Source organism: Astyanax mexicanus, chromosome 5 (assembly GCF_023375975.1).
Source record: "Astyanax mexicanus isolate ESR-SI-001 chromosome 5, AstMex3_surface, whole genome shotgun sequence".
Taxonomy (NCBI): domain Eukaryota; kingdom Metazoa; phylum Chordata; class Actinopteri; order Characiformes; family Acestrorhamphidae; genus Astyanax; species Astyanax mexicanus.
The window spans coordinates 5863815-5881331 of record NC_064412.1 but is presented as its reverse complement, the minus strand read 5'-3'; the positions used below and the strand labels follow the sequence as shown (position 1 = coordinate 5881331).

Genomic DNA, 17517 nt, shown 5'->3' with positions numbered 1-17517 from the left:
CACTTCTGACACCAACCTTTACATCTAAACTGATAATGTTTTTGAAAATTGGTACAGTATAGTAAAACAAGTTTTACGATCTTTCAGTATCAATATTTTCTTTTTACAACAAAACCAATAATGTCATTAACAAATCTTATAGCTCTGTTATTGCTAAATAAATCATGAATAAAACATGATTAATATTAATAACAAAATTAATTTGAATAAAATTGCAGTTACAGCTAGAATTAGAATGTGAATTTACAAGTTGTTTTCTTTTACTATTGTGATCAAAATTAAATGATAACTGGATTAATAGAAATGCTTCATAATGACTTGGAACAAAATCATTAAGAAAAAATGTTCCCTCTTCTGTTAAGTCTGGTAATACAAGTTTTTTGCATGACAGCAACAATATACAACATGATATTTTTTTTATATTTTTCACCATTTTCTTACATTTATTACAGAAAGTGTCAATGCAGCTCTTCTGTGAATAATAACGTCTTGACCCATCAATGATTTAAATGTATTGTTCTCTGTCTGGCTTAATGCTTTAATCATTCACAAAGCTCTACTTCCAAGCAGCAGCAAATAAAATTCCATGGTGTTGAATAGCGAAAATAACCATTTTTAGTGTTATACAGAATTCTGTTAGAATGTAGAACAGCACATTTATCAGCTAACCCCTCTGAATGACTTTGTTTACTCGGCCCAGATCTCAGTTCCTCTGGTAACTACAGCACATTACTTTCAGACTAAACGCACTTCAGCTGCTGTGTTGTGAGGTACAGCAGTCAGTGAACAAAACGGCTGAAATTTAAGGAAATTTCTGTGGCCAAAAACACGGCATATTTGTGTTTAACTGGGCTGAGAGAGGAACCAGATGAAAGTCAGGAATGGCAGAAATCTGCGTCATTCCAGGGAGTTGCCCTTCACTCCTCTCTCTCTCTCTCTCTCTCTCTCCTCTGCTCTGCTCTGTTTCTATAGTCCCACCCACTCTGTCCCTCCCTTCCTACCTCTCTCTCTTTCGCTGTCTCACACACATCCTCTTTTGCATAATAGTAGCAGGAACTCCTCTGAACTGGTCTAAACCGTTCCTGAGCTGCGTTCATCCACACTTCATCCACACCGACTGCAGGTCAGTAAACTGATGCTACCTGTTTAACATCTGTTCAGTGTTCTGCTTTTAACACACCTGGAAGTGTACTGTAATTAACAGGTAGTGTACTGTATCAAACAGATAGTGTACTGTGTACTGTAATGCAGTTTAAAGTAATTAACAGGTAGTGTACTGTTTTAAACAGTTAGTGTACCATAATGCTGTAAACCAAATTTAACAGGCAGTCTACTGTAATTAGCAGGTGGTGTAATGTAATGAACAGGTCGGTACTGTATTAAACAGGTGGTGCACTGTATCAAACAGGTGGTGTACTTTAATGTAGTTTAAAGTAATTAACAGGTAGTGTACCGTTTCAAACAGGTAGCGTACTGTAATGTAGTTTAAAGTAATTAACAGGTAGTGTACTGTTTCAAACAGGTAGTGTACTTTAATGTAGTTTAAAGTAATTAACAGGTAGTGTACTTTAATGTAGTTTAAAGTAATTAACAGGTTGTGTACCGTTTTAAACAGGTAGTGTACTTTAATGTAGTTTAAAGTAATTAACAGGTAGTGTACTGTTTCAAACAGGTAGTGTACTTTAATGTAGTTTAAAGTAATTAACAGGTTGTGTACCGTTTTAAACAGGTAGTGTACTGTATTAAAAAGGTAGTGTGCTGTATTAAACAGGTAGTGTATTGTAATGTAGTTTAAAGTAATTAACAGGTAGTGTACTGTTTTAAACAGGTAGTGTACTGTAAATCAGTTTAAAGTAATTAAAGTAATGCAGTTTATCGTAATTAACAGGTAGTGTACAATAAATAGCAGGTTGTGTAATGTAATGAAAGGTCATGCACTGTAGTCAGTAGGTAGTATATTGTAATTAACAAGCCATGCACTGTAATTAACAGGTAGTGCAATGTATTAACATGTAGTGTAATGTAATGCAGTGTACTTTAATAAACATGCAGTGGGTTTTTAATACAGTGCACTATGGTAAAAGGGCAGTGAATTGTGAATAATATGCTGTGGACTTTAATACAGTGTACTATGATAAATAGGCAGTGCTAAACATGACATGCAGTGGAGTTTAGTGCAGTGTAATATGATGAAAAGGAAGTGCAATAGAATAAACTGTAATTAAAAGGTAGTGTAATGTAATTAACAGGTACTGTACTATAATACAGTGTACCGTAATAAACAGGAAAAAGTAATATATGGTAAGCAGTGTGCTAAATGAGCAGGCAGTGACAATATACTGTAATACAGTGCACTATAATAGACAGACAATGTACTATAACAAACAGACAGTCCAAGTGCAACAGGCTAAAGGGAAACGTGTTCATGTTTTTTTCTTTAGAGATATGTGAAAGTTGAACAGCAGGCCACTGTTTTTTTTTTCTTCATATTGAACTGTCTCAGCTGATGCAGAAGTAATGGAAGTTGCATAACGTTGGCCTTATCAACAACAACAAATAGAAAACACTTCACAAACACTGTGTATGTTTCTTCTTTTCCTGTTTACTGTGTGGGAAGTTAAAGGAATTGAAAGCATCACTGTGTAGTTATATGAGATACCATCTCCTCTCCTGAGACACAGGCTTTCTGTGTAAATGGCTAAACATTTAAAGGGCTGCTCCAGTATTTCTCAACCTGTCACATGGTGCATTACTGGCAGTCATAGTTTCATTTGTACTAAAGAAAATCTAATATAATATTGCAATTGTCCACTGGTCAATTCCATGGGCCACCAATCTGGGTGTAGATTTTAATTCTAATAAATAAGAAGCACAGCTGATTCTACCTGTTTAGCCAGCAAGTTGTAATATACACTACTGTTCATTTTATTTTTTCATCTTATCAATGACTTTATTACCGCATTTCTTTACCTGTCAGACTAACTCTAATTCTCCTCTTCTCTGCTGAAACTGAGACTTAGTTTAATCATATTAATCTGAGCTAAATGCTAAAGCTGTTGCCATGTGGGTCAGCCAGACGTCTTCCTGTAGCAGTTTTGAAGGTGTAGGAAACAGTACTCATCGCTCTCTGGCTTCATCTGTAATTTCTCTAAAGAAAAGAACTTCTACTTTTAATAGATACAGAGTTCTCTGTGTTTATGAGTCATTTTCTAGTTATTATGATTAATTGTGAAAGTGTAAATGTGCAACACCAGCAGATGACATGTCTCTCCAAACCATCACTGATTGGTGGAAACTTCACACTAGACCTCAAGCAGTTTGGACTGTGTGTCTCTCCACTCTTCCTCCAGACTCTGATCCCTTGATTTACAAATGAAATGTAAAATTTACTGATGATCAGTGATGGTTTAATGGAGAGACATGTCATCTGCTGGTGTTGATCCACTGTGTTTTATTATCAAGTCTAAAGTCAGTGCAGTTTTGTTTTCCCGGAAAATCTTAAAGCACTTCATGCTTCTTCCCTCTGCTACTGACAACTTTTATGGAGATGCAGATTTCATTTTCCAGCAGGACTTTGCGCTGTGTCCACACTGCCAAAAGTACCAATTCAACAACTGTAAAATATATATATATATATATTTTTTTTTTTCACATTTTAAACTGAATTACTGAAATAAAGTAAAATGCACTTGTATTTTTTCGCAGTGCTTTTAGAGATTCAGTTGAAAAACTGTAAAATTATTCCCTTAATGTCATAATAAACTATCCTATAAACATTTTATAATGCGTGCCGTGTCTGTGAATGGTGTGAATGGTGTGTGAATAATGTGTGTGTGTATTCAGGATGCCACTCGGAGGGGGAAACAGGTGCGGCTGCTGCCAGAAGACTGTGTACTTTGCAGAGGAAGTCCAGTGCGAAGGGAAGTTTTTCCACAAGTCCTGCTTTCTCTGCAGTAAGTCACCCCTCTCCTTCGCTTTCTCTCTCTCTCTCTCTCTCTTTCTCTCCTCTTCCTTAAGAAGGCATTCGTTTAGTAGAACAGGCTCTGCTGCCTGTGTGTTTATGATTTTCTGATCTATTTCTGAAACTCTGACAGTAGCAGTATGATATGAATCCTCAGAGACTGAGGCTGAAGTGAGAGACGGCATGCCTGGACTTCCTTAAGATCACAGGCATCTAAATCTCCTGTGCTTTCACAAGCATGACCATATTAGGAGGTCTGTGAATGGACGTCACCGTGGCCGGGTCTACCTTCTACCTTATATGGGACTCCAGAGTGTGCTTCAGTCTCACACTCAGCCCAGTAGAGGAGAGTGTGAGTGTGAGGGTGTGGGTCTGTATAAACAGGCAGGAACAGCAGTGTTTCAGTGATAAACGCAGGCTGCTGCTGAATGGAGCGAGTTAGCATAGCGCATAGTATGCTGTAGCATTAGCCTAAATGCTTAGGCTAAGGCAGGGGTGTCCAAACTTTTTTTGTTGGGGGCCAGAAGGAGAAATATATTTGAAGTCACGGGCCACAGACTCTGTAATAAAACAAATAATCAAATATAGCACTTTAAAAAATACATTTTCCTGATTATTTTTATGTACACACCATTTTACTTGTTGTACTATCTTTATCTATCTTTGACAGTGTTGTGTAAACTAAGATGTTTCAAATAAATGTTTCATTTCTTGATGTCTCTTAATATTAAACCCCCTAATTCCGACAACTTTTAGACTCTTTTGCCCTTTTTCTGCGCTACAACTGAACACTTTTGCCACTTTTAGACTCTTTGGCCCGTTTCTTTGCGCTACAACTGAGCACTCTCTCCGCTTTTAGACTCTTTGGCCCGGTTTTCTGCACTAGAACTGAACATTCTCTCTGCTTTTAGACTCTTTGGCCCAGTTTTCTGCACTAGAACTGAACACTCTCTCCGCTTTTAGACTCTTTGGCCCGTTTTTCTGCGCTAAAACTGAACACCCTCGCCACATTTAGACTCTTTGGCCCGTTTTTCTGCGCTAGAACTGAACACTCTCCCCACTTTCAGTCTCTTTGCCCCGTTTTTCTGCGCTAAAACTGAACACCCTCGCCACATTTAGACTCTTTGGCCCAGTTTTCTGCACTAGAACTGAACACTCTCTCCGCTTTTAGACTCTTTGACCCGTTTTTTCTGCGCTAGAAATGCACACTCTCTCCGCTTTTAGACTCTTTGGCCCGTTTCTGACACCTAGCGTTCAAACTTTGAATCTCATATTATAAAAACCTGCTTAACAGCGGGCCAACTTTCCGTCCATTTCTAAAATACCTCGCGGGCCGCTCCAAAAAAGGAAACGGGCCTCAAATGGCCTGGGGGCCGTAGTTTGGACACCCCTGGGCTAAGGTATAGTAGTTTATGTGCATAATACCTGAAAGCTAAAATAGGTTTAACAGATTGATAAACATCATATATTACATACTATTTCACATTTTTCTCACCATACAACCACAATCTTGTATTTTATTTTGTATTTTGCCGGGATTTTAAGGGAGAGACCACATAAAAGTAGCATATAACTATGAAGTTAAGCAAAATTGTAATATTTTAATCAAATAGAAATCTGTAATAAAAAAAGCTTGATGTGTAAAAGTGCTCAGCCCCTCTTTACTCTGAAACCCCTAAATAAAATCCAGTGCAATCAGCTGCCTTCAGAAGTCACTTCATTAGTTAATAGAGAGCAGCTGTGTGTAACTTACTCTTAGTATAAATACAGCTGTTCTGTGAAGGCCTCGGTGATTTGTTAGAGAACACTAGTGAACAAACAGCATCATGAATTCATATACAGATCTGGAAAAAAATTAAGAGACCTCTTAAAAATAATGAGTTTCTTTGATTTGACCAAATTGAAAACCTCTGGAATATAATCAAGAGGAAGATAGCAAAAAGCAGTGTGTAAGACTGGTGGAGGAGAACATGATGCATGAAAACTGTTATTGAAAATCAGGGTTATTCCACCAAATATTGATTTCTGAACTCTTAAAACTTTATGAATATGAACTTGTTTTCTTTGCATTATTTTAGGTCTGAAAGCTCTGCATCTTTTTTGTTATTTTAGCCATTTCTCTTTTTTTTTTTTGCAAATAAATGCTCTAAATGACAATATTTTCATTTGGAATTTGGAAGAAATGTTGTCTGTCGTTTACAGAATAAAACAAATGTTCATTTTACTTAAAGATTTACAAAACTGATTCAGAAACTGAAGTGGTCTCTTTTTTTTTTTTTACAGAGCTGTATATTTCTTAACTTCGGTCAATACAATATAATTCCATTTTGAACAGTATAGCCGCCACACTTAGCTAGGTGATATGGTAAAAATATAATTTCACAGGTAAAACATTGTAAAATGTGTCAAGACTCTCTGATTTAAAAAAATAACTATAAGAAATACATATTTGATTTGATTTAATACGTGTAACAATGTATAAGATTATGTATATTACTACTAGTTTTAGTTTTTTACTATTATGTAAAAAAACTCAGGTCCCTCTTTATAATACGTATTAACACATTAATAATCCATGTAATAACAGTGTAATTACTGGTGAAGTGTGCATAGTTACATATTTATTAAAGTCGTTCAGGTTATGTAATTACACACGTTTAAAAAGGTAAGTTAGATATAGCAGGATATTTTGTCCGTCTTCCATAATGAAAACAAAATGATTATTTTTAGTAATCAAAAGCAATCAGAGGCCTAATTACATACCATACAAACAAAAGAAAAGTATAAATAAAAAAATATACATAACTTATTCCACACATTTATTACACATGAAAATTTACACACACTATGAACTAATACACACCAGTCAAAATTCATTCAGACCCATGTGTAATTACATAACCTGTAATAAATCTGTAATAATGGATACTTCACAAGTAATTACACTGTTATACAGTTTTTTTAATTACCCAACCAACTCATTAGGACTGCCCCAACACCAGGAGGGTGAAGACTAGCACATGCTTCCTCTGATACAAGTCAGACTCCGCCTCTTTTTGAATGGCTGATGATGTAGCATTGCCGAGTAGCATCACAGCGCTAACGCTCGGAGTAAAGAGCAGCGACCAGGTTCTGATACATCAGCTCACAGACGCAGCCTTGCGCTGATCCACATCACCCTAGGAATGATGTGGGGAAAGAGCGCCAGGACCAATTGTGCTCTCTCAGGGCTCCGGCAGCCGATGGCAAGCTGCATGAACAGGATTCAAACCAGTGATAGGTCGCGCTTAGTCTGCTGGACCACTCGAAGCCCATTATACAGATTGTTAATATTTAACTACACAGTTATTAGACACACTTACTGTATTTTTAACAATTTAACAAGCAGCATTATCTCCAAAATAATAAGGTAGAAATAAAAATAATAGGAAAAAATTCTAAGAATGAATTATATATTCATCTTTTTCCTCCAATGACCTCAAAACTAGAAATATTAGACATAAACTACACTTGAGACCTTTGCCAGTGTGTCACTTTTTCCAAAGCAGTTCTTGACTAAACTAAATATTAGGCGGTGCAGATCCACACCGTCCAAACAGACCACACATCCCCTCCTCCTCCTTCTTCTTCTCAAGTTGATTTTAAAACAGCAGATAAATACCTTAAAAGGCTTAGCTGGCTGAAACTCAGCAGCAGTGGAATGTTTCCTCTGGTTTCCTCACAGTGGTGTGCAAGAAGAACTTGGACAGCACCACAGTGGCCGTACACGTGGACGAGATCTACTGCAAGTCCTGCTATGGCAAGAAATATGGGCCAAAAGGCTACGGTTTTGGAGGTGGGGCAGGGACCTTGAGCATGGACACGGGTGAAGCCCTGGGAATTAAACCTGAGGAGTAAGTAGAGGATCTTTATTTATCTCCAGTAAACCTGTAATATATATGTGTGTGTATGTGATTTTTTTATCAGATGTCTGAGGGAAAAACTATGCATAGGGTTAGGGTTAGGCAGAACAGTATATTTACCTTTATATTTAGCATTGTCTCTACATTATAAATGAATAGTGAAGTGATCTATCAGACTATGAAGGAATACATAAAGAATCATGTAGTAACTTAAAAAAGTGTTAAACAAACCAAAATACTCTGTGAAGAAGCATTTAGGTGCTCTTATTTGGGGAGCTGTTAACTTGTGGTTTCTGAGGCTGGTAACTCTGATTAACTTAACCTGTACAACAGAGGAAACTCTTGCTCTTCCTTTTCTTGGGGTGGTCCTGATGAGAGCCGGTTTCATCAAAATGTTTTTGATGGTCTTTGAAAGTGCACTTGAGAATTCTTTTAAAGTTCTTGAAATGTTTCAGATTGACTGACCTTCATTTCTTAAAATATATATATTTTCTTTATTTAGTTGAGTAGTTCTTGCTTCTCATAATCTGGATTAGAACATTACTCAAATATTCACTATTCACTGTATACCTGTAACTCTACCTCTTCACTACTTTACTTTAACTGATGCTCTCAAACACTTTATTAAGAGACAAGAAATTCAAGTAATTAACTCTTGATGAGATCAGCACAGCTGTTAACTGAAAGCTTGAATTCCTGGTGACTCTACCTCATAAATCTGACTGAGAAACTCCAGCAGAGATGTGCAAAACTGTCATCTATGCAAGATGAGCTACATTGAAGAATCTAAAATATAAAACATATTCTGTTTTGTTTAACATTTTTTTGGTTTACTAAATAATTCCATTAGTTTTTCTTCATAGTTTGGATTACTTTAGTATTAATCTAGCAGATTTATACTGATTTATAATCTAGAAGTAAATTTTAAATTTTTTTAATAATAAATCTGTCCATATTTTTGACTGGTACTGTATGTGTAGCACAATGCTAAATATAAGAATGTCCTTTTACTTTTGTCAGCTTTCCCTCTGGCCCGCCCCTAAACCCATACATCACCCAGTTCCCCTCCCAAACTGTCCCTCCCATTTTTTAGCCTTTATCAAATTTGAGCTGAGGGTGGAGTCAGCAACAAACAGGGGGTTTAGTGCCCCATTAAACATTCCTTAATGTCTTTAAATCTTCAGTCTATACAAATTCTCAGCGTTGATGTTCTTCACACTTAGGCAAGGACCACACCGTCCCACCAACAACCCCAACGCTTCAAAGTTCGCTCAGAAGTTTGGAGGATCGGACGTATGTCCTCGCTGTGGGAAATCAGTTTACGCAGCAGAAAAGGTGGTGGGAGCCGGAAATGTGAGTTTACTCTTTCCTAAAACTTTTTTCCTATGCTTTTATTAGGCCTAATTAGGGAAATGAACACCACTTCAGTTTCTGAATCAGTTTCTCTGATTTTGCTATTTATAGGTTTATGTTTGAGTAAAATGAACATTGTCGTTTTATTCTATAAACTACGGACAACATTTCTCCCAAATTACAAATAAAAATATTGTCATTTAGAGCATTTATTTACAGAAAATGAGAAATGGCTGAAATAACAAAAAAGGATGCAGAGCTTTCAGACCTCAAATAATGCAAAGAAAACAAGTTCATATTAATAAAGTTTTAAGAGTTCAGAAATCAATATTTGGTGCAATAACCCTGTTTTTTAAACACATTTTTTTCATGCATCTTGGCATCATGTTCTCCTCCACCAGTCTTGCACACTGCTTTTGGATAACTTTATGCTGCTTTACTCCTGGTGCAAAAATTCAAGCAGTTCAGTTTGGTGGTTTGATGGCTTGTGATCATCCATCTTCCTCTTAATTATATTCCAGAGATTTTTAAGTTCGTAAAATCAAAGAAACTCAGCAATTTTAATTGGTCTCTTGTTTTTTTCCAGAGCTGTATATTTTTGGATGATATTTTGTCCCAAATAAAATTGTGATAAATGGTATTACTGTTATTTTAAGGCCATTTTATTTCACTGCTATAATAATTGTAAGATGTCATAAAATATTTAAGTAAATGAAACAAATACATTTTTAAAAATGTGATGTACCAGATTATACTAAATGTTAATGTAACACGATTAAGTAACACGGTAAGTGTTTCTAAAGTCAGCCAAAATGATTGCAGTCATGCCCACATAGTATATCTATATATTGGTTTATCCCCAACACAACTTCAGTGCTGCCAATAATATTAATTAACATGGATCACTACACAACATGGAAAGTCAGTTATGAGAAAATGACAGTCTAATATTCAGTAAAAAAAAAAAAAAGAAAAACATCAAGTGAAATATTCCTTTTCATGTTTTATCTTACTTTCTTCCTTCTTTCTTTTCTTTCTAGTCGTGGCATAAGAGCTGCTTCAGGTGCGCCAAGTGTGGCAAGAGCTTGGAGTCCACCACTGTAGCTGATAAAGATGGGGAAGTCTACTGCAAAGGTCAGGATTACACCTTACTTTATAGTTTGTACACACTAAGAAAAAGAAGTTCAGATTTGTACTTAAAAGAGTACAAAGCTTGTCGCTGGGGCTGTACCTTATATTGAGGTACAAAAAAAGTACCTTTCAGTGAAAGTCCTATTTTGTAACCATGTTTTTGGTTCCAGTAAAGATTATAAAGATTATAAACATTATCATCAACTGAATATGGCTCAAAAACTTGATGATCCAAAATTGTCTGGCTTTCAAATAAGAAATTTGCAATTAAAATATATATTGTTTATTAGTGCAGTGATACAGAATACTGAATGTACCTTTTGGCTGCTGGTTAAATGATACAAATTTGTACTTATTGCTGTTAGGAAAGACTTTGTACTTCAGAGGGAACAAATCTGACCCTGTAAAGACCAGTATTGTACCTTTGAGGGGACAATTATAAAGAGTGTACTTTTGAGTACAAAAAAGTACTTATATTGTACCTCTGTTTTTTTTTTTGAGTGTAAGAGAAATACGAATAACACTTAAAGACACATAATACACTACTGTTTTAAAATCACTGTTTTATATAATAATAGTCCAGTTTGTTTGCAGAAAAGTGTAAAAAAATGATTATAATATGTTATTAATAGGGGTGAAACAATCAGTCAATATCACAATATATCATATCGTTTTACATCGATATGTGGTGTCAAATATGGATATTTTTATTGAAACATTGGCACTCTAAACTCCCTACAATAAACTGCTTTATTCCTCCACATGGTGGCGCTATAATCAAATGAATATGGTTATTAAACCTGCGGTAAAGAATATTGGTTCTTAAATTCTGTGAAACTGACACCAATAATTCATAATTCCTGGCATTTGATTATTTAGGAGTATTTTATCTTTATTAGTAACACAGATGCTGTGTGACAGTACCATAGAGAATTGCCTTTTCATATATTGAGTATCACAGAATCTCAGTATCGTGATATCATCGTTACTATGGGCAACGTATCAAGATAATATCATATAATGAGATGCCCGGTGATTCACAGCCCTAGTGATAATGTGTTACACTACAACCCTGTAAGGTCATTAGTATGAAACTTAGAAATAACTTTCTAATAACTAAATAAAAAGACTGTTTTTGGTTCTTTTTGGACATTTTTTTTAATGATGTTATTTAAATTACAGGTAATGGCAATTATTTCAGCAGTAGGCCTACTTGTTCAAGTTTCTAAATCCTTGGTATTTTGGGTATTCACAGCAAAAACAGTATTGTGTTTTTTATATATATAACTGAACAGCAGCATTTTAAATAAATTAATAATACTATATGTATTAATGGTCAGTTCTATTTTCTGAGGCTAAAATCAAAAACAGAAAATTGAGTGAAACTTATTTATCTTTTTTTCCCCATTTAATAGAGAAAAGCTAATCAAGTTGAATCTATTTTTATATATTTTTTTAGTTTTCAATTTCTGCACCAAATCATAATCAGAATTTTAGGAACAATTTAAAAAATGAACCTATGTAGTTATCAGATTTTACCATTATTTATTTAGGTTAATACCATCAGATTTTTTTGTTACATGATGCAAAAATCTGTAAAAAAAAAAAAAAAGATGTAAAAAAAAAGTAAAAAAAAAAAAAATTCTACACTATTTTAACTGGAAAATATATATATATTATATATATTCAAAATAATTAACTGATAAACGTTGCACTGACCATTAATATCAATACTATGATTTTCTTTATTTTATAGAGAGTAACTTTGTTCTTGCTCTGCTTTAAATCCACAGGATGCTATGCTAAGAATTTTGGACCTAAAGGTTTCGGGTTTGGTCAGGGAGCAGGAGCTCTAGCTCACGCTCAGTAAAGCAGCAGAGACCTGAAGATCCTCCAGCTTCTACAGCAGAGTCTTAAACACGTGCAGTTTACACACTTTAGAAATGCTTCTAAATGTAAATGAAACTATATTTTATAGTCATTGTTTGAGATGGAACAAATCCCAGAAGTGACTTGGCAACATGCTAACGGCTACTGGCTAATTATATCTACTGGGGTTGGTTTAATATTTCTATTTTTTAAATAATAAAATAATTTTTGCAACAGAAAGAGCTAATTTATTACAGTAACAAAAAATAAAACACTGTTTTATTCTTGTTTTACATTGTTCCAGCAACAGAAAGTTCTATTCTTATTCTAATTGAGTTTTTTACTAACTATATTTCTAAATGAACACTACATACAGTATTACTACAGTATTACAACAATATTAGATATAACATGTGGTCATGGGGGTTCATAAAAAAATCTGAATAAAGAAATTATAATACACTATGATATTCTACTGCCTGTTTCAGTCTTTTTAACCAATCCAAAAAGATGATGCTCTTTTACCTCTGACATCATTCATTACAACATCAAAAAGCGATGAGTATTGTGGAGAAACAATGGGTGCTTATCTGTCTGAGCCGGTCACCACCCCAGTGAACACAGCACTGGCATGGAGACAGAGGCTCACAGCTGGTGAGGGAATTCTGGGACACAATATAATAGTATAAACAAAATTTGGTACCACTTTAAAATAAGACTACCTTTATAGAGGGTTTATAAGTGGGTTACAATTCGTTTATTAATGGTTACTAATTAGGTTGTAAATGCCTTAAAACTCATTAATAATCAGTTATAACTAATACATAGAAAGGGCAACAATATAGACGGCTGTGGGTTCACTATTTGGCAAACAACAGGTAATTGTTGCCCTTTCTACGTATGTGTTATAACTGATTATTAATGATTTTAAGGCATTTACAACCTAATTAGTAACCATTAATAAACAAATTGTAAAGCATTTATAAACCCTTTATAAAGGTAGTCTTATTTTAAGGTGGTACCCAAAATATTAATACTGGAAATCTACTGATACATACTGGAATCAATGTATATTTTGCATTAAGAACACATTAATAAATCAAATAGTGTGTTAAATAATGCCTGCATCATTTTCACTAATATTATCTTTTCTGGTGGCTGGATTCACATCAAACTCACAGCAAAGAACATTAAATATACTTAAAACAAACTTTATGGTTGCAGATGGATATAAACAACCTTAAAACAACCTTTATTTAAACTTTGTTTAATTGGTTAATGTTGAAATAAAAAAAAAATGACATTGAATCAACTTTCATGTCTTTAGGTCAAAGATCTTCCTCACAAAAAGTAATATTAGCTAATATTAAAAATTAATTATACCACAGTTATTTCCGACCCTGCAATGTGATTGGCTGAGAGGTGTTCCGTGAGTGCCGTTATCAGCCGGTAATGCACTGTAACTGAAGCACTCCATGTATTATTGTATTACTCCGCCACATACAGGTAACCTAGCAACGATGCAGCGCTTACAAGCCAAACAGCGCAGCTTCAAACAGAGCAGCAGTGGAACTATTGTAATTCGCGGAGTCTTTATAACCAAACAGATTGTATGAAGAAATATAATTTACAATTAATCAATCTAAATTTGAGTTTTAATATTATTATACATAAAAAAAAAGTTTACACCGTGTAATTTATTTAAGACGCCATGCTATTTACTAAGCTTTTATATAAAAACTGATTATATTGTAAATTTACTAATTTTTTATATTTAATATTTATATTACATTTTGAAGTATATTTTATAAACTTTGCTCATTTTGGTGAACCACCTGCTATTTTAAAATAATTGCTTTCAGGCTAAACATGTCATTTTTTTCTATCCTGCATACATTTCCTGCAAGTATTATCTACACATTTGTACAAGATTCCTTGGCAATAGAGACACTTATTCCAACAAAAGCTGGATAAAATCTTTTTTAATACCTTTGATTTGAAAATAAAACAATAAATTAGATCCAGATTGCATGTAGACATTCCCAAAGCATCATTGATGATATATATATAAAAGAGAGAGAGAGAGAGAGAGAGAGAGAGAGAGAGAGAGAGAGAGAGAGAGAGAGAGAGAGAGAGAGAGAGAGAGAGAGAGAGAGTATAAAATGCAGTACATATTTTTGTCACTTGGGGGCACCACATCAACTAGTCTACTGGGCTTTTTCTTTTGTTTTACTATTTGCATATTGTCTCTGTTCCACAAAAGTATCTTGTATCTCCATATTTGCATTTTCTTTTACTTTTTTGACAAACAGTTTGCATTTAGATTCAATTTTAGTGATTATTTTCGTGAAGATAAAGATTATATTGCAGGACAGCAGTGCTATGGATAATGTAAGCATAACATTAATACACTAGTCATAACATTTACAATCATCATTCATCATTACTTACACTGGTGTTTGTAAATGTGCACACCCTTCAGAACATTCTACATATCTGCATTAACGTGACCTATAACTTCCTGTCCTGAAAGCAGATAAAATAAACACATTTGCCTAATAAGACAAAAATATTAGACCTGCTCACTTATTTATTGAGGACAGTTATTTAGTATTCAGCTTACAAAGCAATCCAGGGTAACTTCTAAGCAACTAAAGGCCTCTCTCACATTGACTGATTGTGATGTTCACAAGTCAACCATCAGGAGAACACTGAACAGCAGTGGTGTTCATGGCAAAACTGAAAGGAGAAAGCCTCTGATCTTCAAAAAGAACATCAACGTTGACCATCTGCAATTTACTAAATCTCACATGGACAGGCCAGAAGACAAGTGGAACTATGTCTGATGAACAGGTGAGCCAAAAATATGTTTTTTTTTTTTTGGTTTAAATGAGAAACTTTACGTTTGGAGAAAGAAAAATATCACATTGCAGCAAAAAAAATCCCATCTGTAAAACATGGTGTTGGTTGCATCATGATTTTGGCCTGTTTTGTGGCATCTGGGCCAAGACCACTGGCCATCATTAATGAAACCTCAGCAATACGCAGCAAGACCGTGTTCCTAAGCACACAAGTCATTCAGAATGGTTATAAAAGAAAAAGTTGATTTTTTAGTTCTTTAGTTGCACATTTAAAAAACTTTGAGAAGTTTACATCTAAGACTAGTTTTGTAGTTTGGGTTCATTTTGAACTATATTAAAAGTGAACTCATACAGTGCCCTCCATAATTATTGGCACCCCTGGTTAAGATGTGTTCTTTAGCTTCTCATAAATTGAGTTTTGTTCAAAATAATATAGGACCACGATGGGAAAAAAAAGTAAAGTCCAACCTTTAACTCAAGTAAATTTTAAGGGGGAAATAAAATCCCTGACTAAGAAATAATTATTCTTCATAAAATCACCTGTTCCACAATTATTGGCACCCCTAACAATTCTTAGGAAATAAATTTAATAAAAGTATTTCTGTCACTTCTACAGTAGTTTACGAAGTTGATCAGAGTATGTAGGAACATTTAATTAGTAATTCACAACTTCCTGTTTCCCTGGGGTATAAATATGACGTGACACAGAGGCCATTTATCTTCAACATGGGAAAGACAAAGGAACATACCATTCAAGTGAGGCAGATGTGTGTTGACCTTCACAAGTCAGGCAATGGCTACAAGAAAATCGCTACTCGCCTACACCTGTCCATATCTACTGTCAGAGGAATTATTAAGAAGTTTAAAACAACTGGAACAGTGGTAAACAAGCCTGGACGAGGACGCAAGTTTATTTTGCCACCACGCACAGTGAGGAGGATGATAAGAGAAATAAAAAGTTCTCCAAAGCTCACTGTTACAGAATTGCAACAAATGGTAGCTTCTTGGGGTCACAAAGTCTCCAAAACAACCATCAGGCGCTATCTACATGCCAACAAGCTGTTTGGGAGGCATGCACGGAAGAAACCATTTCTCACTCACAATCATAAACGCAAACGTTTGGAGTTTGCTAAGCGGTACTGGGACTTCAACTGGGACCGTGTGCTTTGGTCAGATGAAACAAAGATAGAGCTTTTTGGCAACAAATGCTCTAAGTGGGTCTGGTGTAACACAAGAGCTGAGTATGCAGAAAAGCACCTCATGCCCACTGTGAAATACGGCGGGGGATCAGTGATGCTGTGGGCCTGTTTCTCTTCTAAAGGCCCTGGGAACCTTGTTAGGGTGCATGGCATCATGAATGCTCTAAAATACCAGGACATTTTAAAACAAAATCTGGTGGCTTCTGCCCGAAAGCTGAAGATGGGTCGTCACTGGGTCTTTCAGCAAGATAATGACCCTAAACATGTGGCCAAATCTACACAGAAATGGTTCACCGCACACAGAATCAAGCTCCTCCCATGGCCATCTCAGTCCCCAGACCTCAACCCCATTGAAAACCTGTGGGGTGAGCTGAAGAGGAGAGTGCAGAGGAGAGGACCCAGGTCGTTGGATGATTTAGAGAGAATGTGCAAAGAGGAATGGTCAAAGATCCCTCTTTCTGTATTCTCCCATCTTGTGAAACATTACAGGAGAAGATTAGGTGCTGTTTTGTTGGCAAAAGGGGGTTGTACAAAGTATTAAAATCAGGGGTGCTAATAATTGTGGCACACATGATTTGATGTTAAATAATTATTTCTTAATGTGGGATTTTTTTCCTACTGAATAAATTCACTTGAGGTAAAGGTTGTATTTTACTCTTTTTTTTCCATCGTGGTCCTATATTATTTTGAACAAAACTCAATTTATGAGAAGCTAAAGAACACATCTTAACCAGGGGTGCCAATAATTATGGAGGGCACTGTAAGTTCACTTTTAGTTTAATACACTCCACTGCACTTTTTAGCTTATTAAAATACACTTTTAAGTATACTCTCAGAAAACTACTAGTCTAGTGGTTTTATACTTAAAGCATACCTATAAGTCTTTTAAGTGAACTTGACGTAATACTTACTGTTTACTTATATATAATTTTTGCAGTGTAAAATATATCTACTAGGTTAAGATGTAGGATCTTTTTAACTGTTCTTTAATTTTTAGATTTACTTTTAGACTACATATATAAAAATAAGCAAGAAATACTCATGATATGAGTGGTAATGTATTATAATATGAAAAAAGCCTGTTACTAAACTCTCATACCTTAAATAATAATATATATAATATATATTTTCAATAAAATCTGCTGAATGTTGATCTGTTTATCTGTGTTTGTTAAATACATTTTAAATAATCAGGTTAATTTCCACTTGTGTACTATTTACTCAAAGCTATTCCACCTCAA

The 17517-nt window shown here is 34.9% G+C and overlaps 1 protein-coding gene across 1 annotated transcript; it reads left to right on the top strand.

Annotated features, from left to right (window-relative positions):
- Positions 1–870: 870 nt before the first annotated feature.
- csrp1b (cysteine and glycine-rich protein 1b) lies at positions 871–12681 on the top strand. Its single transcript, XM_022675575.2, has 6 exons — positions 871–1123; positions 3844–3953; positions 7686–7854; positions 9087–9216; positions 10257–10350; positions 12141–12681. Exons 1-6 carry the CDS (start codon positions 882–884, stop codon positions 12215–12217), a joined length of 822 nt encoding a protein of 273 aa, XP_022531296.2. The 5' UTR covers positions 871–881; the 3' UTR covers positions 12218–12681.
- Positions 12682–17517: the final 4836 nt, after the last annotated feature.